Source organism: Chlorocebus sabaeus, chromosome 9 (genome assembly GCF_047675955.1).
Source record: "Chlorocebus sabaeus isolate Y175 chromosome 9, mChlSab1.0.hap1, whole genome shotgun sequence".
NCBI lineage: Eukaryota > Metazoa > Chordata > Mammalia > Primates > Cercopithecidae > Chlorocebus > Chlorocebus sabaeus.
Window position 1 is genome coordinate 71,136,264 of NC_132912.1, and position 25,850 is coordinate 71,162,113.

At 48.6% G+C, this 25,850-nt stretch overlaps 1 protein-coding gene across 2 annotated transcripts in view; it reads right to left on the reverse strand.

Moving 5' to 3' along the window:
• The window catches only part of HK1 (hexokinase 1), an 87,147-nt gene that overhangs the window by 56,435 nt on the left and 4,862 nt on the right, over positions 1 to 25,850 (reverse strand). For both annotated transcript variants that reach the window (XM_007963221.2, XM_007963222.3), the window contains exon 2: positions 1,643 to 1,805. In XM_007963221.2, the coding sequence (XP_007961412.1) occupies positions 1,643 to 1,805 (163 nt within the window). The remainder of the gene's footprint in view (positions 1 to 1,642; positions 1,806 to 25,850) is intronic.

Consider the following 25,850-nt stretch of genomic DNA (forward strand, 5'->3'; position numbering starts at 1 on the left):
GAGGCGAAGCATCTCCTCCCCTGTGTCTGCTCTGAGCCAGTCATGCAGGGCCAGGTGCCTCCCAGGGATCAGATATCCTTCTGAGCTCTCCCAAGCAAAGCCAAAGCAGGTGCTCTCCTGGGCGCTGCCCATACCCCCTCCCCTCCCCCCCCCATTTTCCTCTTCTCTCAGCTGGAAGCAGTTAGAGTCATGCCTCTGCCACAGAGCTCTCCTCATCCTGGAAAGGTTCCAATGCTCCTGGCTATAGGTGACATCCATGTCTGAGAAAAAGCAAGAGTGAACTATATATAAAGTTCTTTCTTCTCCGGCCAGAGACAAGAGAATACACCCAGGGTAGACCACAGTCTATTTACTCTGATGACCAGAATCTCTTCAGTAGTTCTTAAAAAGCTAAAAGTAGGTGCTAGTAATCAACACCTAAACAAAAGGGTGGAGGTGGAGTAGGCTTACATCAGAGATACACATGCTAATATGTGAGCATGAAGTAGACCCCATCCACGGCCACAGTGAACAGCACACGGCCTCTTTATCAGTGTCCAAATCTCATTCAGGATGACTGCAGGCAGACAGCAGAGGTCTTTTCCTGCTGCAACCAGTCTACTCCCACTTGCCCATCTTTCAAGAACGTCAGCTGCAACAGCTGCAGCTTCCTGGCGTCCATTTTGCAGGCTGCATACAAGATGCCTCAAATCACTTGTTTAAATAAGAGCCTCCAGGGCGGGGAAGAAATCCCTGGGGTGTGTGAAGGCTGTACTCATTGGGCATGTACTCACAACATGACTTCCTCCTGCTCTCCCTCCCTCTGCTGCCTAGAGCAGGTAAGCCCCACCCTAGAGCACAGAACACAGCTAACAGGGGATTCCTGTGAGGGCACCACGCTGGAGCGAGCACAGCATTCACCTCCACAAACTAGTAACTGCAGGTCCACCAGGGAGAACAGCTTCCACTGAATAGGCCAGACTGCGGCCTCCCAGTCTCCACTCAGCCAGGTGCGGTGGCTGATCTTCAGGGAGCCCTCCCCCAGCACCCCACTGCAGGCTATGAGCCACAGGATACAGAATGAAAGGATAAAATTTTTCTTTCAATTCTACCTCCCCTTTGAATTTGTTTGTTTTGGGGGCTGCCTCAATTCTGTATCTGTGAAATCTGTCCAAAGGGGGACTGGAATCCCCGCCTCTAAGTCTGAGACCCACCTGTCCATTAGGATTGCTATTATCAGGGGTAAGAAGAGAGGGAAGCTTTTTGATTCCCTGATGGAGAGATTTCCCTAAAATGAACCCTTCATTTGTTCTGGAGTTCTTCATGTTCTGAAGACATAAGAGCAACCCACACAGCATCTGCAAGACCCATAAACACTACACTTTCTAAAGTATCACAAGCCACTAGACAGTAAAGTCAACGAGAGCAGGTCAGCCTTGTCCAACCATGGTATCCCCAGTGCCTGGCATATGGTATATACTCAGTAGACACATATTGGATGGATGGATGGATGGATGGATGGATGGATGGATGGATGGATGGGAGAGCAGACTGATGGAATGGTGAATGAATGAATGAGCAAATGTATGAACAAATGAAGTTCGAAGGAAGATTTCACACAACATTTAGCCCTCAGGTTTCAATCTCTGGGTGAGAGATTTACCAGAGCCATCGGGAATGGATCTTACGAATGTTGGCAACATCTTGACTGTGGCTGTTGGATTAAAATCCCGGGAGAGGCCATTCTTCATCTCCTTCTTGAAGCGAGTCATGATATCTATGAGAGTTTCATCGGACAGCCGCATGGCATAGAGATACTTGTCAATCTGGAGGAGAATGAGAAGGAAGGAGAGTGAGGTCGAGGGGGAGGACAGGGCAGGGTGAGGCACCCACCCACTGAGACAGCCAGCTCCCACAGGCACAGGAACACGCACGCTGGCACATTGCATGGTGGAAGGTCATTCAACTGCCATCAACCATGTCACCTAGAGCAGGCTTGCAAATGCTCTGAGCCCTAGTTCCTAGCCTGTAAAATGAACCCAGTATCTCTAAGATCCTTTCCAAACCTCAAATATGACATGGAAGCTGCTCTTCAACCCCCAAGTACTTGATGGAGGCAGGTTTCCTCCAGTATCAGGAACACCTCAAGCCTCCTTCCCTCAATGAGAATTGGCTGGCTCACTCTCGCTGGGATGGGAATGATAGAGAGGCTACGAACAAGGGCTCTGGAGCCAGCCAGCTAGGTTCAATGCTAGCCCCACAGCTTAATAGCTGTGTGAATTTCAGTTTCCTCAACTGAAAAACTGAGATGATAGATAGGACCTAACATATAGGATAAGTTCAAATGAGTAAGAAGCACTTGGAACACAGTAAGTGCTCAATAAACATCAGTTATTATTATTAATATGAGACAGTAGTACTGGTAAGTATCCATGGGCAAGACTTCTAGAAAGGTAGAAATGGAACACAGTAAATAAACATCAGTTATTATTATTAATATGAGACAGTAGTACTGGTAGGTATCCATGGGCAAGACTTCTAGAAAGGTAGAGGCTAGGACTCTTCTGAGAACACATGGTGGCAGGCCCAGAGCGCAGAAACCTTAAACCCAGCCTCAATGTATGGAGACAGCCCCTGGGCTCCCATACACATGTGCTGGGCCTGTGAGCCAGGCCATGGGCCCTGTACCTCCAAGTCAGGCTACTCCCATCCTTCACCAGGCCTGACCCAATCTGTTCCTCTTCCTGGGTTCCCCGTTCTCCTCAAGCTGCCCAGGCTAACCTCAGGCACCCTGGGTTGTCACTGGCTATCACTAGTTGTTCATCCTTCATGGTATCTTCGCATTTATTCTCCCAAAAAGTATTCACTGGGCACCAGCTAGGTGCCTAGCATTGGGCTAGACACCTGTCCTGATGGCACTGTCCCTGTGGAGTTCACCGAGGAAGGTCCTTGTGTTTCACCATCCACTCTTTCTGCTGTTCTATGTGCCTGGATTGCTGATGACCATCCACTGTAACAGTCTGTCTTCAGCCTCTCCCTTCCAACCCATCTTCTACACACTGCAGCATTAGCCTCTTAAAGTGCAGTCTAATCAAGTCATGCCTCTGCCCAAAGCCTGGCAATGCCTCCCCAAGGCCAAGGCACCTACCCTCTGCAGGTGTGGCTCTGTGCGCTCTGAACTCTGGCCAAACCACCTCTACCATTCCTGGTAGGTGCTCCAGGCTCTCCTCCTTCTGCTGTTACCTCTACCTGAAATGCCCTTCCTTTTCTTCCCAGCTCACCTAACCTTCAAAGTTCAAATCAACTGTCACTTCCTCCTGAAGATGTCCAAGTCCCTCACGCTGGGTATCACCCCTCCTTCAGCACTGACCCGGAAGCAGGGTCTGGCCTGGATCCCTGCTTTCCATGCGTGTCACCTTGACCTCCCCAGTGCCTCACATGGAGCCTTGCACACAGAAGGCTCCCAGTGGATAGAGAGACAGATTTACAGCCCCACAAGGCTGAAAATACCTTAACACTGGTGTTTTTTTGTTTGTTTGTTTTTCGGGTTTTTTTTTTTTTTTGGACATAGTCTCTGTCACCCAGGCTGGAGTGCAATGGCACAATCTTGGCTCACTGAAACCTCCAACTCCCGGGTTCAAGTGATTCTCCTGCCTCAGCCTCCTGAGTGGCTGGGATTACAGGCATGCTAATTTTCGTATTTTTAGTAGAGACAGGGTTTCACCATGTTGGCCAGGCTGGTCTCGAACTCCTGACCTGAAGTGATCCACCCATCTAGGCCTCCCAAAGTGTCTGCCAACACTCTCTGTGCCCAAGGATGATCCTTGCTCCAACTCCTAACCACTAGCCCTACCACCTTTTTCCCTTTACAATAAAGCAGCTCAAAGAAGGGCAATCAGAAACCACCAAGAGCCAGAATAGAAATTGCCAGAAGAGGCCGGACATGGAGGCTGACACCTGTAATCCCAGAACTTTGCAGGGCCAAGGCAGGAGGATCATTTGAGCCCAGGAGTTTGAGACTAGCCTGGGCAACAACCCCGTCTCTACAAAAAATAAAAATTAGCCCAGCGTGGTGATGCACACGTGTAGTCTCAGCTACTCAGGAGGCTGATGCAAGAGGATCACTTGGGCCCAACAGGTTGAGGCTGCACTGAGCCATGATTGCACCACTGCACTCCAGCCTAAGTGACAGAGTGAGACTGTCTCTAAAAAAAAAAAAAATTAACAGTTGGCCAGGAGCAGTGGCTCACGCCTGTAATCCCAATACTTTGGGAGGCTAAGGCAGGCAGATTGCTTGAGGCCAGGAGTTCGAGACTAGCCTGGGCAACATGGCGAAATCTCATCACTAAAAAAATACAAAAATTAGCCAGGTGTGGTGATACGCCCCTGTAGTCCCAGCTACTCAGGAGACTGAGGCAGGAGGATTGCTTGAGCTGGGGAAGCAGAGGTTGCAGGGTGCTATGATCGTGCCACTGCACCCCAGCTTGGGTGACAAAGTGAGATCCAGTATCCAAAAAAAAAAAATATATATATATATATATATATATATATATATATATATATGGAGCCTTGCACACAGAAGGCTCTTTTTATATATATAAAACATATACATATAAATATATATATACACATATAAATATATATATATATATGTTTTAAAGGAAAAAGAAAATGGCCAGAAACATGGGCCTTGGGAGGAGAGAGAAGCCATGCCCTACTCTGGTTGGCGGCACTCATCAGCAGCCCTTGCCATCATAGTGCCCTGGGTCTGCAGGGAGAGACAGCCATGGTGCAAGCATGGAAGAGACGGCTTCCTGGAGAGGCGAAGTTGGAGAGCATTCTCAGGCACAAGCAAGGGCATGTGTGAAGGCCAAAGGGGAGGGAGGGTGGTTTTGTGATGAACGAGCAGACGGTGTGCCTGGAAAGACTGGCCAGAGCTCAACCACACAGGGCCTGATGGGCCACATAAACAAATACAAGCAGGATCCCACAGCACAGTGAGCCTTGGGACAGCTTTACTGATTACAACTATGATGAGAGTGGTGTGTCTGCTGCGTGGAGAATGGGGGAGCAAGTGCAAGATCATACAATAAAAGCCACATTTCTAGCTGGCACAGTGGCTCACGCCTGTATCCTGGCACTTTGGGAGGCCGAGGCAGGAGGATTGCTTAGATCCAAAAGATCAAGACCAGCCTGAGCAACATAGTGAGATCGCACCTCTAAAATATTTTTTAATTTTAATTTTAGGCCGGGAGCAGTGGCTAACGCCTGTAACCCCAGAACTTTGAGAGGCCGAGGTGAGTGGATTACTTGAGGTCAGGAATTCAAGACCAGCCTGGCCAACGTGGTAAAACCCGGTCTCTACCAAAAATACAAAAATTAGCTGGGCATGGTGGGGCAAGCCTGTAACCAGCTACTCAGGAGACTGAGATAGGAGAATAGCTCGAACCCAGGAGGTGGAGGAGATTGCAGTGAGACAAGATCGCGCCATTGCACTCCAGCCTGGGCAATGCAGCAAGACTCCGTCTCAAAAAAATTTTTTTAATTTTAATTTTTAAAAAGGCACATTGCTACTCCAGCATTTTGGACATGCCCCAACGACCACACTCCCCACACATCATGATTATCCTTTTACTGAGCTGTCCATCTCCTATGATACCGTGTGAGTTCCCCAGGGAAAGAAAACATATTGAATAGACCTTTGGAACTCACCCAGTTGCTCAACACAAAGAAGGAAGTCAAAAAATGCTGGGTCCTGGAATAATACTATATAATTCTCTTGTGGTTTACAGTATATCAGTGTATCAAGATCCAGTATGTCATTTAACCTTCAAAACTGTCAGGGAGATGTTCTTATTCCCCATTTTACAGACACAGACACTGAGGGTCCAAGAAGCTAAGTGATTAGTTCAAAGCACACAGCTGGGGGAGTGAGGTTTTATACCTGCAAGTCTAAGGCTCCTCCATACAATCATCCCTGCCCCTTAAGGAAGGCTGGTCCCCTGCTCTGCAGAAGGCAGATCCTAGTAGAGCTGTTGGGGTTTTCCAGCTGGACAAGCAGAAGCTTCTTGAAAAGGCAGCTCTCCATAACTCCACAGCTATCCTGCCTTCTAACTCCAGGTGCAGCTCAGCACACAGACACTGATCCAAAAACCCCAACATTTCAGGACAATCAAGCTGAACCCAAACAAAGCTTAGAAGCTCAAATAAAAAAGCAGGCTGCAGACACAGAGGACAGCCTCATCCTCAAGCTGCTATGGAGGGAGGGTTTTCCTCCTTTCGTTCAGGTTCATGAGTCATCATGGGGTACAACCCCTCTCAGAAGAGACATGAATACTGGGGCCAAAAGGGAGGTACAGTTGAGGCAAGGCTGGAACTGAAACCGGGGCCTCCTGGATCTTACATGAATGAGGACAGTGAAGGGAAGCCCCTTCTTTCCACTGGTCCTCAGGAGATCAGAAGGGGCCACTGAACCAGCAAAAACCCTAGGCCTGGGGCTGGGCTGCCAAGGGAGAAGTCAGCTCCCTGGTACCTGGCACACTGCCCAGTCAGGCAGGCACCTGGTGCAGGACTCAGCAGACATGCCCCTCTGGACTGTGGGCCTTTAAGTGGCCTGGAGGCACTGGAGAAAAGCACATGTCAAGAGACACCTGCAGAAAACTTCCAGGGGCCCAGAGAACCCAGCACCTCACTGAGCAAAACGTATCTTCCTCGTTCAGACTAGCCCCTCTTGGCACTCCACTGGACCACTCCTGTCTCCCTCGGAAAGAGTCTGGGAATGGGCAGTGGGTAGAAGGAGAGAGGGAGGAAGAAAGGGCATTGGAGAAATCACTCCTGCCCATTTGCTCCAGATCTCTGCCAGAAACCCAGGAAGAAAGGCTGACTCTTGCTCTTTGGGGATTTGGCCAAAGTCTGTGGCCTTTCAACTTTTCTATTTCTGTCCTCCTCTCCACAGCATCTCCAGATCTTTTCTCTCCTCCTTCCTTTACCCCTCTTCCCTCTCTCTACACACACACTCTCACACACACACTCTCTCACACACTCACACACATACACACACGTACTCATACGCATACTCACACACACATACACACACACACTCACATCTCTGTAATCCCGTCCCCTTCTCTTAGGTGCTGCCTCCAAATCACCACTGCTTTACTGCTCCGGTCAAATGTCAGTGCCAGAAGAACACCCACCCTCCATTTGGGGGATGGGGAGGACACCGCACAGCACCTCTTCCGGCTGCTTCCACTACAAGCCTGGGTCTGTGGACGTCTATCAGAAGACAGAGGTTCCCAGGAGTCATGACAGGAACCCAGGCCCTCAAATGCTCACTCCCAAACATGGTGCCTGACATGAGTGCGTGGGACTTTGGTCAGGCTGGGATGGAAACGGGAAGGCACCTGGTCCCAGAGACCAGACATCAGACACCCAGTGGGGTCCCTCAGACTCTTGCCTGAGGCTTCCGAGAACCCGCATCCAGCCTCCAGGGCCTCTCCACCACTGCCCAGAGGGAAGAGCCCTTCCTATGAGGGTAGCCAGGCTGGCTGCACAGGGCGGGCGCTCCTGCTCAAACACTGTCCAGACACTGGTCCTGGATTCTCCTTCTTGTGGACCCAGGGGGCCTTGAAGCTCTCACCGGCTCCCAAAGTTGGACCCCCACAGAGCAGGAGGACATATCATCAGCAGAGAGCACACAGCCTCGCCAAGCTTCCCTGGCTCAAAGCCCTCCAGCCAAGGAAAGAACTCAATGGCCTGGCACTGCACTCAACTCACACACATTTCTGTGCCCGACCCCAGCCCCAGCTCCTGCTCCCAACAGAACATGCACAAAAAACAAACTCAAAACTGGGCATGCCCAAGTGAACAGGCCAGTCGTGGCAGGAGGCACCAGTAACCACTGGTAACCATCCCAGCCGTTTTTACCCCACCCCGTGGAAGGGGGCACAGCCAAGGAAAATTTCACTCCCTCTCTCATCCACCTTCCTGTGAGGATCGAGAATGATGCAGAATAGCAGGCGTGACTGAAGCTGCTGACGCGGGCCTTTAAAATGAACTTTCCAAGAGAGGCGCTCCACTTACAAAAAGAAATCATGGCATGCACCCTGAAGGGTTAAGAAAGATGGTAGCTTAGGGGAGGACAGAGATTTCAACATCAGAATTCACTTCCCTTTGCTAAGGACACTGACTCGGAGAGAATGGGTCCTGGGTGCTTGTTAACATCATGATTAGCAATGGCTCACATGTGCACTGGCCCTTCAGACACAGAACCTTCACATACATTATCCCATTTAAACTGTGTAGAAAGAAGTGAAACGAGCTTGTGGATGCTAAGTGCCAGGCAGCAAACAGGTGCTTTAATGCTAGTTCCCTTTCTCCTGTCACTACAGCCCAGTGAAGTAGGCAGGAAAGACATCATTATCTCCATTATCTAGGAGAGGAAACAGACCCATGATTCAAGCTAAGTTGAGGAGTTTATAAACGGCAGCTGGGCCTAGATTCCAGGGCTCACAACCTCCCACTTGGGGCTTCACCTTAAGCATTTCCATTTTCCTCAAGTGGTAGAAAGAACACAGGGCTGTGGACAGACAGCTGGGTTCAAATCCTATTTATTAGCTGTGTGACTTTGGACAAGTTACTTAATCTCTCTGAGTCTCACTTAGTCTCACTTTTTTTTTTTTTTTTTTTTTTGTGACGGAGTCTGGCTCAGTCGCCCAGGCTGGAGTGCGGTGGCGCTCTCTCAGCTCACTGCAAGCTCCACCTCCCGGGTTCACACCATTCTCCTGCCTCAGCCTCCCGAGTAGCTGGGACTACAGGCGCCTGCCACCACGCCTGGCTAATTTTTTTTGTATTTTTAATAGAGACGGGGTTTCACCATGTTAGCCAGGATGGTCTTGATCCCTGACCTCATGATCCGCTTGCCTCGGCCTCCCAAAGTGCTGGGATTACAGGTGTGAGCCACCGCGCCCAGCATTCTGAGTCTCACTTTTAAGATGGAGATAATAAATCCTCCACTTCAGAGGGTTATGGGGAGGATTTTAATGTGCCAGAAACAAAGTAAGCATCAAGTGTCATTTCCTGTACCCCTAACTCCTTTCATCTCAATGCCTGAAAAATGCATCTACTGGCCAGGCATGGTGGCTCACGCTCGTAATCCCAGCACTTTGGGAGGCTGAGGCGGGTGGATCACCTGAGAGATCAGGAGTTCAAGACCAGCCTGGCCAACATGGTGAAACCCAACTCTACTAAAAATACAAAAAAAATTAGCTGGGCGTGGTGGCAGATACCTGTAATCCCAGCTACTCGGGAAGCTGAGGCAGGAGAATCACTTGAACTCCAGAGGCAAAGGTTGCAGTGAGCTGACATTGCGCCACTGCACTTTAGCCTGGGCAACAAGGCAAGACTTCGTCTCCAAAAAAAAAAAAAAAATGCATCTACCACAAATGCTATTGACCCATTAGTAGAAAACTAAACCTGGGAGGCAATATGCCTGAAAAAATGGCAAATGAAAAACTCTGATAAAACTGCTCTGAAACATTTGCACTGTTTCATTTTTTTTTAAAGAAACAATAACAGGCCAGGCGCAGTGGCTCACGCCTGTAATCCCCGCACTTTGGGAGGCAAAGGCGGGTGGATCACCTGAGATCAGAAGTTCAAGACCAGCCTGATCAACATGGAGAAACCCTGTCTCTACTAAAAATACAAAATTAGCCGGGCATGGTGGCGGGCGCCTGTAACCCCAGCTACTTGGGAGGCTGAGGCAAGAGAATCGCTTGAACCCAGGAGGCGGATGTTGCAGTGAGCCAAGATCGCGCCACTGCACTTCAGCCTAGGCAACAAGAGCAAAACTCCATCTCAAAAAAAAAAAAAGGCAATAACAGTAATATATACTTATTATTAAATATATTCCAACATCATATAAATGCATAAAAGTAAAAATTATTAATTCTTTCCCCAGTCTCCCCAGAGATATCCCTGCTACTGGAGTTTTATGTACTAGGACTGTCTTCCTCCCTAAACAAACACCCATACATACAGAGATGGATGGTTCTTTTTGTTTTACAAAAATGGGATTATATTATAAACACTTTTTTCTTTAAAAATCTACTTCCCGCTTCCTATTGCCTGCAGACACTCTCTAAGACTCAAACTAGCAGAGCGGTACTAAAGACTTCCTCAAGACCCCTCCCGGTCCAATGACAGGGCACAGTTGGGGCCATGTAGACACCTGCATTTGACTTCTGGCTCTGCCATCCTATGGGCACCTCAGTCTTCCCATCTGTCACGTGGGTGTGTTCCTATGACTTTGACCTATTAAGGCCTCTCTACTTTGCACAGTGCTTTTACCTGTTGGTCCTTACAGCATCCTGTCTGCAGAAGCAGAACAGGTACCATCACTTCCAATGCCCTGGGCAAGAATGAGGGGCCAGGAGGTTCCTCAACTGGCCAGAGTGACATACTTGCAGAGACTCAGGTGGACCGCAAGCTCCCTGATTCCTGGTCCTGTGCTCTATCCTCTCAGTCCAGGGAGAGCCAGGGTCAGGGGCTTCCTGGAGAGGGAGATGCGATACTACAGGGGGTATCACCACCACAGCTCCAGCCACTCCAGAACAGCATGGCTGTCCGGCCTTACAGAAAGCACGCCACTCCAGCGTGACCTCCAGGAGGCCACTTCTCCCCTCCAGCTGGGATCAGAGCCACAACAAGCTGTCCGATCTGCTCCTTCCCCTTTCACACAGTCTGGGAAGGAAGTTCAACGGCCATAGCAAGCTGAGACCCTGGGCCCACACCATGGTCTGTGCGCACCCAGCAGCCCCGGACTCCTCTTCCTGCCTGCACATGGTTTCTGCGGCGGCCCAGCCCCACTTCAGTACTGCGGGTGGCGGCCGGGAACCTAGTTTCTGTTCTGTGCTTGGCAGCCGGTCTCTGAGCAGGGAGGGAGTTGGCCACGAGGGGAGGCAGCCCTGATCTAGTGGGGTCCCTAAAGCAACCACTAACACCCAGCACCCTGAGAGTGGCTCATCACCTCAAAGGTCCTTCCTTGCAGAGCCCTGTCCAGTCTGCCTCCTCGGCCTCTCCATCCCCAGTTCCTTCTTCCTCCCAAAGCTCACCTCCCAACTCACCTTGTCAGGAGCACATGCCATGATCTACCCCATCCCACACCGTCCACTCCTCTCCTCAGCATCCCCTCGGCCTTAGGTGTTCACTATGTAGGAGTCGACCTGCCCGGGAGACACTTCGTGGTGTGTATCTTTCCTGGGCGTTGCAGGGACACAAGCATGGTCCACGCCACCAGCTAGACCGTGAGTGCCAGGGGTACAGGAGCCATGCCCTCTGGGCTCTTTGTGTGCCCAGGAGCTCTAGGAGGCACCGCGTGGTGGCTCCTGGGCCAGGCTGGGTGGCTCCTGTGCTGGGCGGGAGGCCTCCAGTGACACTAGCCTAGGGAGGTCTCAGAGGGTTTGCTGGCTCAGATAAGGCCCCAAGACTTCCCCGAATGGCCCAGCCCTTCTTCCCCGGCAGCGGCCTCTCACTTCAGGCTTTCCTCTAAGGTAGAGTTCCAAGCACTTCTAACCTCTGCCTTCCCCTCACCACTTCACCACTGCATGGCTGAGGCCCAGAGGAACAGAGAGGCCTAAAGATAATCAGAATTCCCACTCCCTTATTCAAGCTGAGTCACCTGCAAGCTACCAGAGGAAATGTGTCTGGGATAATCAATTCCACTACAGGGCTCCTCAGTGACAGGTCTGTGTGAGATCATCACCAAAGCCAAAACCATCCCTCAGGCACTCAAAAACCTCATCCTGGGGACACAGCCTTGCCCGGTCTCTTCTCTCAGGTTCATAGTGTCTCTCAGCATGTGTAAACTGTTGGTTCTGTTTCAGTGAACTCTGTTTACATACAACAAATCATGAGGAAAATGGGATCCCCATTTTTTCTTTTTTGAGATGGAGTCTCGCTCTGTCACCAGGCTGGAGTGCAGTGGCCCAATCTCAGCTCACTGCAAGCTCCGTCTCCCGGGTTCAAGCGATTCTCCTGCCTCAACCTCCTGAGTAGCTGGGACTACAGGCGCCCGCCACCACACCCAGCTAATTTTTGTATTTTAAGTAGAGACAGGGTGTCACCATGTTGGCCAGGATGATCTTGATCTCTTGACTTTGTGATCCGCCCGCCTCAGCCTCCCTAAGTGTTGGGATAACAGGCGTTAGCCACTGCGCCCAGCCGGGATCCCCATTCTTGATGAAGAAACTGAGGTTCTAGCAATATGAATGTGGACAGGGTCCATGCTGGGTGCTTTAACCTCCTCCATCCAAATCTGCACAATGTGTAAGGAAGCTATTATGAACCCCACATGAGGTAGGTAGAACCTAGGGCTGTGAAGTTAGCCAAATGCCCCAGGCCACTCAGCAAGCAGAGCAGCACTCCAACTTCAGCACCCCTTCCCTTGGCCTCCTCTTCCTAGGAGAACCTGAGTAGGGCCTGGAGGTTCTAAAAGGAGCTTCCTGACTGGTAAAAGTGGCCAAGTCCTTGCCCAGAAAGACAACAAGGCTGTCACACTAAACTAGCTAAAAATAAAGCAGGCCCCCATTCCCTCCGGGGGGGAACAGAACGGTCCTGGAATGTGGCAGGGCAGGCACAACAGGCTTACTTCTCAGCCTCCTGGTGGATGGCTTAGCAAACAGCCAGCTTCTGGACCTCCAGTCTCACAATTCCCACTGTCCCAGCACCTCCCGACAACAGGGAGAAAAGGATCTGAGTGCAGACAGGTTTACTTTCACTGCCAGACAACCAAACCCCAACGCCGTGGCTTGGAGATACTGCAGTGGTGGGACTGGACTGAGCTAGAAATCGAAAGACCTCAGGCCTCGGCCAAGGGCACTGCCTCCCTCTATGACCTTGAGCAAGTCACTTCGATCTCTTGTGTATTTCCATCAGTAAAACAGCAATCATGAAAACTGCCTTCTGGCCTCACATACTATACACAGGAGCTCCGTGACACTTTAGAGTCCTCAGAACACGGCGTTTCAGCAACCCATGGTGTCATTTTAATCTGTCCATTTGGCCAGGGCACATAGACACGCAGATGGTCCAGGAGCTCCCACACAATCCAAGGCAAAGGCAGAATGGCACTCGGGACCCCTGCCCAGGCTCAGGGCCCTGTTGTCTGCCTACCCTGTTAGCCACGAAGCTGCCATCCTCCACCTGGCTACTCAAGGTGTCTACAGCTGTAAGCTGGGTGAGTAACAATGATAACACCTGACATTTGTACAGTTCTGTACACTTTCCAAGTATTTCCTCGTCCATTCTCTAATTTGAAAAGTGGGGGCAGAGAACAGGGCAGGTATCATTTACCTCATCTGACAGATGAAACAGAGGCCAGGCTGGGTACAGTGGCTCACACCTGTAATCCCAGCACTTTGAGAGGCTGAGGTGGGTGGATCACTTGGCCAGTTCAAGATCAGCCTGGCCAACATGGCAAAACCGTATCTCTACTAAAACTATAAAAAAAATTAGCTGGGCGTGGTGCGGCGCTCCTGTAATCCTAGCTACTAGAGAGGCTGAGGCATGAGAATCGCCTGAACCAGGGAAGCAGAGGTTGAGGTGAGTCAAGATTGTGCCAGTGCACTTCAGCCTGTGTGACAGAGCAAGACTCTGTCTCAAAAAAGAAAGAAAGAAAGAAAGAAAATGAAGTCTAGAGAGCTTGATGGTCACCTCACAATACTACTCAAGCTGGATGGGTAGTTTCAAGATCATGGATTCCAGATAAGGAAACTGCAGCTTACAGAGGAGGAAACCAAGGTCCAAGGATCCACAGGAACCCACTGCCTTAAATGCAGAGTGCAAACTCCTAAGCCATGGAATTCACCATCTAGCAGAGCACTGTCCAACAGGAAGATAATATGAGCCAAACATACAATGTTAACTTTTCTAGTAGCCACATTTAAAAAGAACAGGTGAAATTAATTTTTTTTTTATATAATCTCATTCTGTCACCCAGAATGGAGTACAGTGGAGCAATCAGGGCTCACTGCAGCCTCAAACAATCAAAGCAGTCCTTCTGCCTCAGCCTCCCAAGTGAAATACTGTATTTTATTTAACCCAGTATATCCAAAATGTTGTTTCTACATCTAATCAATATCAGAAAAAAAAAATTTTTTTTTTTTGAGACAGGGTCTTGCTCCATCACCTAGGCTGGAGTGCAGTGGGTCAATCAGGGCTCACTGCAGCCTTGACCTCCTGGGCTCAAGCAATCCTCTCACCTCAGACTCCCAAGTGGCTGGGACCACAGATGTGTGCCACCACGCCCAGCTAATGTTTTTAATTATTTGTAGAGATGAGGTCTGCTATATTGCCCAGGCTGATCTCAAGCTCCTGGGCTCAAGTGATCCTCTGGCCTCAGCCTCTTAAAGTGCCAAGATTACAGGTGTGAGCCACCATGCCCAGCCAATACTATAAAACTATTGGCCGGGCGCGGTGGCTCATGCCTGTAATCCCAGCACTTTGGGAGACCGAGGCAGGTGGATCACTTGAGGTCAGGAGTTTGAGACCAGCCTGGCCAACATGGTGAAACCCCGACTCTACCAAAAATACAAAAAATTGGCTCAGCGTGGTGGTGCACACCTGTAATCCCAGCTACTTGGGAGGCTGAGGCAGGAGAATCACTTGAACCTGGGAGGTGGAGGTTGCAGTGAGCCAAGATCGTGCCACTGCACTCCAGCCTGGTGACAGAGCAAGACTCTGTCTCAAAAAAAAAAAAAAAAAAAAAAAAATTGAAAACGATTACCAGGCTATTTCATATTCTTTGTGTCACATGAAATTTTTGAAAACCTGTATGGAGTTTATATGCCACAGCACATCTCAAATCAGACTTGCCACATTTTAAGAGCTCAACAGCCACCTATGGCTGGTGCCTACTATTCTGGACACACAGCCCTAGCATTTCTGACATATCTCCATTATCAGAGTCTTGGGTGACGGTTTCTATGAGGAAGGCCGCTGCAATGTAGAACACGTGGTAGCCGAAAAGAAATATCCTTCCTTCCCATTTTAGGTTTATGGCTGAGGCCCCTATAACAAAAGACAGAGTAACAAGAACAAGGCACACAAATTAATCTAAGTTTTTAGGTGACACAGAAGCCTTCAAAAGGAAATGAAGGTACAAAGAAACAGGTAACTCTCGCCAGGCATTGTGGCTCATGCCTGTGATCCCAGCACTTTGGGAGGCCAAGGTGGGCAGATCACTTGAGGCCAGGAGTTTGAGACCAGTCTAGTCAACACGGTGAAACCCCATCTCTACCAAAAATACAAAAATTAGCCAGGTGTGGTGACACATGCCTGTAATCCCAGCTACTCAGGAGACCGAGGTGGGAGAAATGCTTGAACCAGGAAGGTGGAGGCTGCAGTGAGCCGAGATTGCGCCACTTCTCTCCGGCCTGGGCAACACAGCGAGAACTATCTCAAAAAAAAAAAAAAAAAGAAAGAAAGAAAAAAAAAAAAAAACAGGTAAGTCTGCATATTTCTCTATGTCAGGTTTGATGAAGAAGTGGATGGTCATGAAGAAGTGTGACTGGAGAAAGGGGATATGATCTAATAGTGATAAACTGAAGAGAAGTTAGCAGGCCCTGTTTGTTCAGATTCTTCTCTGTGTCCCTGTATCTCCAGAGATAAGGATGTCCCTTTCTTCTGGGTATAGGGTAGACACCTTCTTGAATGAGTCTGCATCAGGGAAGAAGGGAGGGGAAAGGTGAAAGACCTTCCTGCTTCTGCTGTTTTCTCCAATGCCATATTACTATTTGGGGATTGTATGCCCTGAACCCCATCAATGGCTTTGGAGTCTGGAGCCCTGGACCACAGTTCTGGTTCTGCAGGCACAGCAACAACTGCCCACTGGCGTTGGGGAGGTCTGTGTCCCCATCCTAGCTCTACTGCTTTCTGGCCACCAAGATCACATGAATTCCACTTCCTGGGCCTCACCTGCCCCATATGTAAGATGCAGGAAGAAATTCCTACATCCAAGCTTGATGGAAGGATTCAGCTAAAGCAAGCATCTGATTAAATCAAGTATTTTATAAATGAGACTGAACTTCGTAAATGTGAGGCAGTGTCTTTATCACAGCAGTAGCCTGGGTCTCCTACTTCACTCACCACACCCACCCAGACAGGGTCCTAGAAGGCACCAGGAGACATCAGGGACATGAGGTCTGGGTGAATAACATGCTGAAGACAAGCCCTATGTGTCAATCAACTGATGGAATCGACAGCTGCTTACAGTACCCCCAGGCAGAGGCTAGGAGTGGGCATCACAAGGAGCACTGAGGGAGTTTTCCTGCAGGTTAAGCATTGCCCTCCTGGGGGTCCTGTTTTAAATGCAAACAAGAATGGGAGGAAGGAGACAAATGAAAAGGGAGATTTGAAAAACAGGGCAAATCCCTAACATTTCACTGTTAATGACCTTACTGGATCCATTTCCTTCCCAAGTGGAAGAGGCTCATCAACACTAAGCAAATGGGGCTGGGGGTGGGGCAGCAGGCACAGGCAGGAGAGACCGTGCTGGTGCTGGGGAGGGGCAGGAAATAGGGGACAGGGAACCTGGATCCCAAGCCAATTCCACCCCTCTCCCACTCCAGTCTTTCCCTCCTTGATCTGTTTCCCTAAACTGCACAACAAGAGTTGGGTATAATGGTGGAAAGAACATGGGTTTCTGACTCAGGGGACCAGCAGTAGTGGGTTCCTGTGCCTGTCATTCATGAGTTGTGTGGTCATCAGCAAGTCAATTCACCACCTGGGGGGCCTTCGTTTGCTCATTTCTGAATGGAGATGATGCCTTCCTCCTCAAATCGATTAAAAGCAGGGGTTCTCCAAGGAATTCCATTCCTACATATACACCCAAAAGACACGAAAGCATGTCTGGCCAGGCGCGGTGGCTCACGCCTGTAATCCCAGCATTTTAGGAGGCTGAGACGGGCGGATCATAAGGTCAAGAAATCAAGACCATCCTGGCCAACATGGTGAAACTCCATCTCTACTAAAAATACAAAAATTAGCTGGGCATGGTGGCATGTGCCTATAGTCCCAGCTACTTGGGAGGCTGAGGCAGGAGAATCACTTGAACCCGGGAGGCGGAGGTTGCAGTGAGCCAAGATTGTGCCACTGCACTCCAGCCTGGCGAGAGAGCAAAACTCCGTCTGAAAAAAAAAAAAAAAGAAGAAAGCAAGCAAGCATGTCTATACAAAATATTCACACACAAATGTTCAGAGCAGCATTATTCATAATAGCCAAAAAGAGTGGAAGCAGTCCAAATGCCTGTCAACTGACAAATGGACAAACAAAATGTAGTAGAAAAATACAATGGAATAGTATTCAGCAATAAAAAGGAATGAAGTGCTGACACACGCTACTACATGGATGAACCTTGAAGACATTACGCTAAGTAAAAGAGGCTAGACACAAAAGGCCACATTTTATATTATTCCATTTATATGAAATATCCATAAGAGACAAATCCATTTAAAAAAAAAAAAAAGGTAGATTAGTGGTTGCCAGAAGCTAGGTGGAGGGAGAAATGGGAAGTGACTGCTAACAGGTAGTTTTTTCAGAGGGTGATAAAATATTCTGGAATTAGACGGTGGTGATACTTGGACAACCTTGTAGATGTATTAGAAACCACTGAATTGTACACTGTACAATGGTGCGTTTCATGGTAGGTGAATTATAACTCAATTGAGAAAATAATTAAAGCAGGAGCTCTGCCATCAGCCTTGATGAGGCTGAATGCTGGCTCTATCGTTCACTATCAGGGCCTCACGGTCTGAAATCATATCCACCTCACAAGGGCGTTGTGGGTATGAACCAAGCAAAGGCTCACGATGCCTTTAGCACAGTACATGGCAATGAATACAACAATGAACGTTGGCTTTGGTTCATATGAGTTCTAGAAATGATTCAATAAGACCCCTGTTAAGAAAAAGAAAAGCCGGGCGCCTAGTAGGCACCGAATGTCCCCTTCCCTGTAAGGCACGCTTGAGGTCTCCGAGTCTGCAGCCTGTAATCAGGCACAGACTCAAGATGAACATGAGCCGACATTTTCTGCCTCGCACAGGGACAGCTCAGCTTCTGTGTGCAAACGGCTGAGCCGCGGACTTCACCGTTCAGTTTTCCCTGCCACGTGGGTACAGCCACCCACTCCTTTTACGGAAGACGGTCTGAGAGGCCGCTGGCTTGAGTTTTCTCTGAGCAGAGCTGGGCATGTTTAGGCGACAGATAAGCCTGCCCTACCCAGGTCGGATCCACCCAGAAGAGAGGAAGTGTGTCCAAGTGAAAGCTCACAAATGTGTGTTTCAATTCCCAGAAAAGTTTAACGGAGTCGCCCCACAGCACCAGGGGCGATGGAGAGCCATCCTAAGCCTTTCCCTCCCCAGTACAGATATCTCAGCAGCAGCAGTCCGTGGAGCTGTCAACTTCACTCCATGGGACTCTGAACCAAGGACTCTGATAAGGTTAACTCAGGAAATGGGCTAATTTTAAACACAGCGCGAATACTGAGATGTGAATGGAAATGACTGAGGAAGGAAACAGGCTAAAACTCATCTATTACAAACTTGCAAAGGTTTGACCATAACAAGGGTTGGTGTGGAACAAAGGCAACCTGCACAAACTTCCCATGGGAGTGTGAACTGGCATGACCACAGATGGCAACTTGGCAGAATCTCGTATATGGGAAGATGCACACATCTCTCCACCTGGTAATCCCAGCCCTAGGTACACAGTTTAGAGCCTAGAGAAACTTGTGCATGCGCTGAATGAGTTGTTCTAGAGAAAGTTCACCAAGGCATTGTTTGTCACTTGAAACATTAGAAACACAAATGCCCATCAAAAGCAGAATAGATGAATTAACTGTGGAGCTTTTATACTCTGTAAGAAACCAGAGCAGTTTAATGAAACAGTTACGTAGATCAACATTTGTAAAAATCTCAAAAACATAATGTTGAGCTAAAAGAAAATAAATGGCGGAAGGATACATACAGTATAGCACCATTTATAAGAGTTTAAAACTGGCTGGGTGTGGTGGCTCACGCCTATAATTCCAGCACTTTGGAAAGAGGCCTAGGTGGGCAGATCACTTGAGATCAGAAGTTTGAGACCAGCCTGACCAACATGGTGAAACTCCGTCTCTACTAAAAATACAAAAAAATTAGCCGGGTATGATCTCAGCTACTCAGGAGGCTGAGGCAGGAGGATCGCTTGAACCCAGGAGGCAGAGGCTGCAGTGAGCTGAGACCGCACCACTGCACTTCAGCCTAGGTAACAGAATGACATTCCATCTCAAAAAAAAAAAAGAGTTTAAAACCACACAAAGCAACACCATATATTGCTTAAACACATAGTCAGTATAGCACCATTTACAAAAGGTCAAAATCATGTATCTATAAAGCAATACTATATACTGTTTATAGACACATGCATATGTAATAAAAGCATAAAAACATACATGAAAAGATAAACACCAAATTCAGGACAGAGGTCACCTCCAAAGGAAGAAGTAGCTAACTGTCTCAGAGATGGCGCAGACAGGGCTTCAACTATGTCTGTAACGTAACTGTAATTGTGTCTATAACTTCTCAAGCTGAGTAGCAGACACAGAGGTGTTTAGGTGAACCTCAATCTTCTTTTATGTGCCTCAAATATTTCATAATAAAAAATTAACTCAAATGTATTGATTTGTGACGTGACAGTATTAAAATACAGGTTCCAAGGTAAAGCATTAAAACCAACTAGGACAGGTTTTTCTTCTGAAAGAAGGAAACAGAGGAAGCAAGAAGAGCCCTCTGAATCCTATTCCTGATTTTCTTTCCACCTTAGAAAAATGTTTTATCTCCTCTGGATGGGTCTTCAGTCTCTGTTTCTAAACGGGGAATAAATTGCTTGCCTTCTGTCTGCAATACACAAGGCAGGCAGCAGGATGCCCTGGGGAGGATGCCCTGGGGAGGGAGCCCTGCTGGGAAGCCCAGGAATAATACTTCTTGTACCGTCAACCTTGCTGAGGCTTTTGAAAGAGCATATGAAAGCATACACACACCTACACATATGTTAGTATAGTTATGTGCAGAAACATTTATAGTGTAATCTCAATTATATATATATAATTCATACCAGACATGACACTCACTAAGTGTTCCAGGATGCCCAGAGACGACAAGCCATTAAAAAAAAAAGTGGCCAGACACGGTGGCTCACGCCTGTAATCCCAACACTTCAGGAGGCCAAGGCAGGAGAATCATGAGGTCAGGAATTCAAGACCAGCCTGGCCAACATGGTGAAACCCCATCTCCACTAAAAATACAAAAAATTAGCTGGGCGTAGTGGTGGCACCTGTAATCCCAGCTACTAGGGAAGCTGAGGCAGAAGAATTGCTTGAACTCAGCAGGCAGAGGTTGCAGTGAGCTGAGATCGTGCCACTGCACTACAACCTGGGCAACAGAATGAGACTCCGTCTCAAAAAAAAAAAAAAAAAATGCAGGCCAGGGGTAGTGGCTGGCGACTGTAATTCCAGCACTTTGGGAGACTGAGGCAGGCAGATCACTTGAGGTCAGGAGTTCGAAACCAGCCTGGCCAACATGGTGAAACCCACCCAGTCTCTACTAAAAATACAACACTTAGCCGGGCATGGTGGCAGGCATCTGTAATCCCAGTTACTTGAGGGTGGAGGGCGCTGAGGCGGAGAATCACTTGAACCCGGGAGGAGAGGTTGCAGTGTGCTGAGATCATGCCATTGCACTCAAGCATGGGCTACAGAGTGAGACTCCATCTAAAAAAAAAAAAAAGCAGGCCGGGGCAGTGGCTGGCGCCTGTAACCCAAGCTACTCCGGCAGGAGAATCGCTCAAACCCAGGAGACAGAGGTTGCAGTGAGCCGAGATCGTGCCACTGCACTCCAGCCTGGGCGACACAGCAGAACTCTATCTCAAAAAAAAAAAAAAAAAAAGGAATAAGAAAATACATGGCCGGGCGTGGTGGCTCACGCCTGTAATCTCAGTACTTTAGGAGGCTGAGGCGGGCGGATCACAAGGTCAGGAGATCGAGACCATCCTGGCTAAACACGGTGAGACCCCCCATCTCTACTAAAAATACAAAAAATTAACCGGGCGCGGTGGCGGGCGCCTGTAGTCACAGCTACTCAGGAGGCTGAGGCAGGAGAATGGCATGAACCCAGGAGGCAGAGCTTGCAGTGAGCCGAGATCGAGCCACTGCACTCCAGCCTGGGCGACAGAGCGAGACTCCGTCTTAAAAAGAAAAAAAAAAAGAAAGAAAGAAAATACACATTTTTCTGACAATTAATTTGACTCCACCTTACAAAGTTTCTAAGTATAATATCCCTGATGTGTACTGTTTACCAGAAGTCAGTGTTATTTCCAGAAATCAAGACCTATCAAACTGTAAAATTTTTACCTATTTTTCTTTAAGAGCAAATAAAATGAACACAACCCAGCGTGTATTAAGTGGTTTCATAAGATCCCGTTGTTAAGGTTTATTAGGTCAGAAGGCAGTGGGCACCTGTCCTGCTACTCCAAACAGACTAACACAGCCCCAGAACTGGGGATGGGAGCAGTTTCCTGAAGCACTTAAGGAGCTAACATCCGCAGCCTAGCTGTAAGCAGTTCCTAGGCTAGGGATTTCCCACCCAAGGTATAACCACGCCACACTGTGGGCCCTCATAGCCCATATGCTTTGCACATATAACACAGCAAATACGTTTTATTATTATTATTATTATTATTATTTTAGATGGAGTCTCGTTTTGTCACCCAGGCTAGAGTGTCATCTCACTACAACCTCCACCTCCCACGTTCAAGCGATTCTTCTGCCTCAGCCTCCCGAGAAGCTGGGACTACAGGCATGAGCCACCACGTCTGGCTACCTTTTTTGTATTTTTAGTAGAGATGGGGTTTCACCATGTTGGTCAGACTGGTCTCAAACTTCTGACCTCAAATGATCAGCCTGCCTTGGCCTCCCAAAGTGCTGGGATTATAGGCATGAGCCACCACGACCAGCCAGCAAATATTTTATGCTCCATGAGAACAGGGACCATTTCTGCCTTATTTATAAGTTGTCACCCCAGCCTTGCACAGTCCTCTGCACATAATTTAAAAATCAAACATTTTTTAAAGAAATGATTGAGCTCCTGTGATCAGATTTGATCTTCAGGGTTTTCAAATCAATAAGCACACTTACGGAGGCCGAGGCGGGAGGACTGCCTGAGCCCAGGAGTTCAAGACCAGCCTGGGCAACATGGTAAGACCCTGTCTCTTTAAAAAAAATAAAAATAAATCAATAAGCAGGTGCCATCAGTCTGGCCACAACTGATTCCTGGATGCGGAGGTATACAGCTCCCTGTCTCTATCCATGTCTTCTCTGAACCTTCTCAGGCATGCTCAGAGCTGATTCCAGTGGCTAAATCTGTCTGCCAGGAATCCCTGACTGCAGACACACACAGAGACAGTCCCAGTCACGCCAAATCAGTCTTGTAAAGGGAAAGTTGCCTATGTCTTCTCCGGAGAACAGCAGGAGCACGGGGGCACGGAACAGCTTAGCCAGATGTGAAAGCACCTCACAGCCACCCTGCCTGCCAGTTTATTCCTTCACGACATTCCCAAACTATCCAAGCAGATAAAGTGATGGGGCTTCTCTTGGGAGAAACTCTAGGAGTATCTAAGGCAGAAGAGGCAGGGATTGTAAAGTCAAGATTCACCAAGAAGCTCTCACTGAATATTTGTACAACATCAGAATTGAGAGGTTATGAGACACGTCTCATAATTTTTTTTCTTCTTTTTTTTGAGACAGAGTCTCACTCTATCATCCAGCCTGGAGTGCGGTGACACAATCATAGTATCACAGCTCACTGTTCTGGGATCAGTCTTTTGGGCTCAATCAGCCTCCTGAGTAGCTGTGACTACAGGTATGTGCATGCCACCAAAGCAGGCTAAAAAAATTTTTTTTAAGATGAGGTTTCATTTTGTTGCCCAGGCTGACTTTTCATAATTTTCTCTTTTTTTCTTTGCCACTGCAAGAACCCACAGATTTTTCATAATTTTCTTTTTTCTTTTTTTTTTTTTTTGAGACAGAGTCTCGCTCTGTTGCCCAGGCTGGAGTGTAGTGGCATGATCCTGGCTCATTGCAAGCTCCACCTCCCAGATTCAAGCGATTCTCCTGCCTCAGCCTCCCGAGTAGCTAGGACTTCAGGCACACGCTACCACACCCGGCTAATTTTTGTATTTTTAGTAAAGACGGGGTTTCACCATATTAGGCTGGTCTCAAACTCCTGACCTCGTGATTCGCCTGCCTCGGCCTCCCAAAGTGCCGGGATTACAGGCATGAGTCACCGCGCCCAGCCAGGTTTTTCATAATTTTCTGACTCTCACCTCTCTCACCCCTGAGCAATAATGAATGGGAACTTTTTTTTTTTTTTGAGATGGAGTTTCGCTCTTGTTGCCCAGGCTGGAGTGCAACGGCGTGATCTTGATCTCAGCTCACTGCAACCTCTGCCTCCCAGGTTCAAGTGATTCTCCTGCCTTGGCCTCCCAAGTAGCTGGGATTACAGGCATGCACCACCACACCCAGCTAATTTTGTATTTTTGTGGAGACGGGGTTTCTCCATGTTGGTCAGGCTGGTCTCGAACTCCCAACCTCAGGTGATCCACCCGCCTTGGCCTCCGAAAGTGCTGAGATTACAGGATATGAGCCACCGCATCAGTCCTTTTTTTTTTTTTTTTTAATGCTTGCTTTTGCAGCCAGAACACATGGGCTCTAAAGAATGTACCTTGGGCAGTCTTTTAATTGCTCAGCCTACTCTCCCCTGTCTTCCTGGGCCAAGTACTCAAGGACTCCTGAGTTCAGCCATTGGACAAAACACACCTGTTTGCTCACCTACTAGTGGAAATCACTTAGCGTTATGGGGATCTCACCCAGAGAAAATCCACTGGCATTTGCTCACCATTCTGACAAGCGTGGAGTAAAGGAAGTCTAATCTTTCTTTAGAAGCCAAGTTCTGACCTTCCTGGACCCATCTTCCCTTTCTAAACAAACAGAGCACTATGCAATCCTTCACCCTGCTCCAAGCTCCTAATGGCTAAACCAAATGGAAGAAGCTGGCGAGATGAGACGTCTGCGTGTTTAAAGTTACTTAGGGCCAGGCGCGGTGGCTCACGCCTGTAATCCCAGCACTTTGGGAGGCTGAGACGGGCGGATCACAAGGTCAGGAGATGGAGACCATCCTGGCTAACACGGTGAAACCCTGTCTCTACTAAAAATACAAAAAATTAGCCGGACGTGGTGGCGGGCGCCTGTAGTCCCAGCTACTCGGGAGGCTGAGGCAGGAGAATGGCGTGAACCCGGGAGGCGGAGCTTGCAGCTAGCCGAGATTGCGCCACTGCACTCAGCCTGGGCAACAGAGCGAGACTCCGTCTCAAAAAAAGAAATTTAAAAAAATAAAAAAATAAAAAATAAAGTTACTTAGAGGTCAAAGAACCCAGCCTCTAGCTGCAGAACTAGCAGACGTCTGGGATTCTGGTGAATAGAATCCTTTGCAAGCACACATATGCCTCCCTTTCCTCCTAAAGGCACTAGAAGAATGAAAGGAATATATGTGTTTTGCGCTTAACTCAGCCTAACTCCAGGACACCCTCTTCAACAGCACCCATTAACCAATTTATGCAGATGCTGTCTGGATTAGGGGGTTCCAAGCTGGGAAGTCAGATACCTGAACTGTTTCAACCCAGGACGTAATTTTATGGAGTTGAATTACTGATGTGCCTCATAGGCAATGAGGAGAGAAATGACACCATTTTCATGATCACGTTTGGATTCTAAGCAATTCCAAAAACTTCCCTAGCATGGTCCCCACCTTCCCTTCTCCTACCTCTGGTTCTGAGGGCAAGAAGATAGATGAGGGTTACTGAGGGATGCCAGGTCTGTCTCCAGAGTGCCGGAGGCTGCCTACAGCTGGAGGGCTGAATCATCATGGCTGCTCACGCTGGGGGAAACTATCCTTAGCAGGCCCCCGCTGGGAGGCAGGCAGAGTCCAACACCACAGGAAGAACAGGGGGTCCTACACCTTCACCTAGCCTTTCCTGTGGTGAGTGGTAGGTGGAAAGAGCTGGTCTCTAAGAAGTCCTGGGCCCCAGAAGAGCAGATGTGGTCCCCCAGCATCTGCACACTTGGGCAAAGCTGAGTAGGTCACTGGAGCAAGTACCCACTACATCACTGTCTTTAGAAGCCCCAGGCTGGAGTGCGGTGGTGCAATCATACCCATGACCACACCCACAGATGGCTGTGCTACATAGTCCACTATGCAAAATGAGGGGACCCCTGGCAGGAATCCACATACTCCCCTATAGAAAGCAGTATAGGAAGTCCGTGGTGAGATACAGGCAAACATCTTGTTCTTAAGAATCTCCTTGACAAATAATATCTGGTGGAAACCTTGGCCTTAAGACAGTCCTCCAGCAAGGTTCTAGGGGGAGAGAAGGGAAGAATATGAGAATCCTAAAGGGGCCTAGGAGATAGATGTGCATCCATAGATGTGAATTGAGCCACCCGAGGGAGTGGAGAGTTCTGGGCCCACCCTAGACACTGTATGTCTGAGAAACATGTCCCACTGAATGGAGTCCAAACCTCAGCCCAGCTCAGCTGCTGGAGGCCACCGGCAGCCAACAGCCAGCAGTCTGTTGTGGGTAGTGGTGGGTGTGGATGTTGGAGGTTTACAAGGTCACCCAGGCACACCCCTGGCCCAGCAGCCCACTGTCTTGAGCTATAAAGGACACCACGTGCAGGAGGATAGTGAACTCCTCTTGGCTTCAGGAGGCCTGTTCTGGGCACT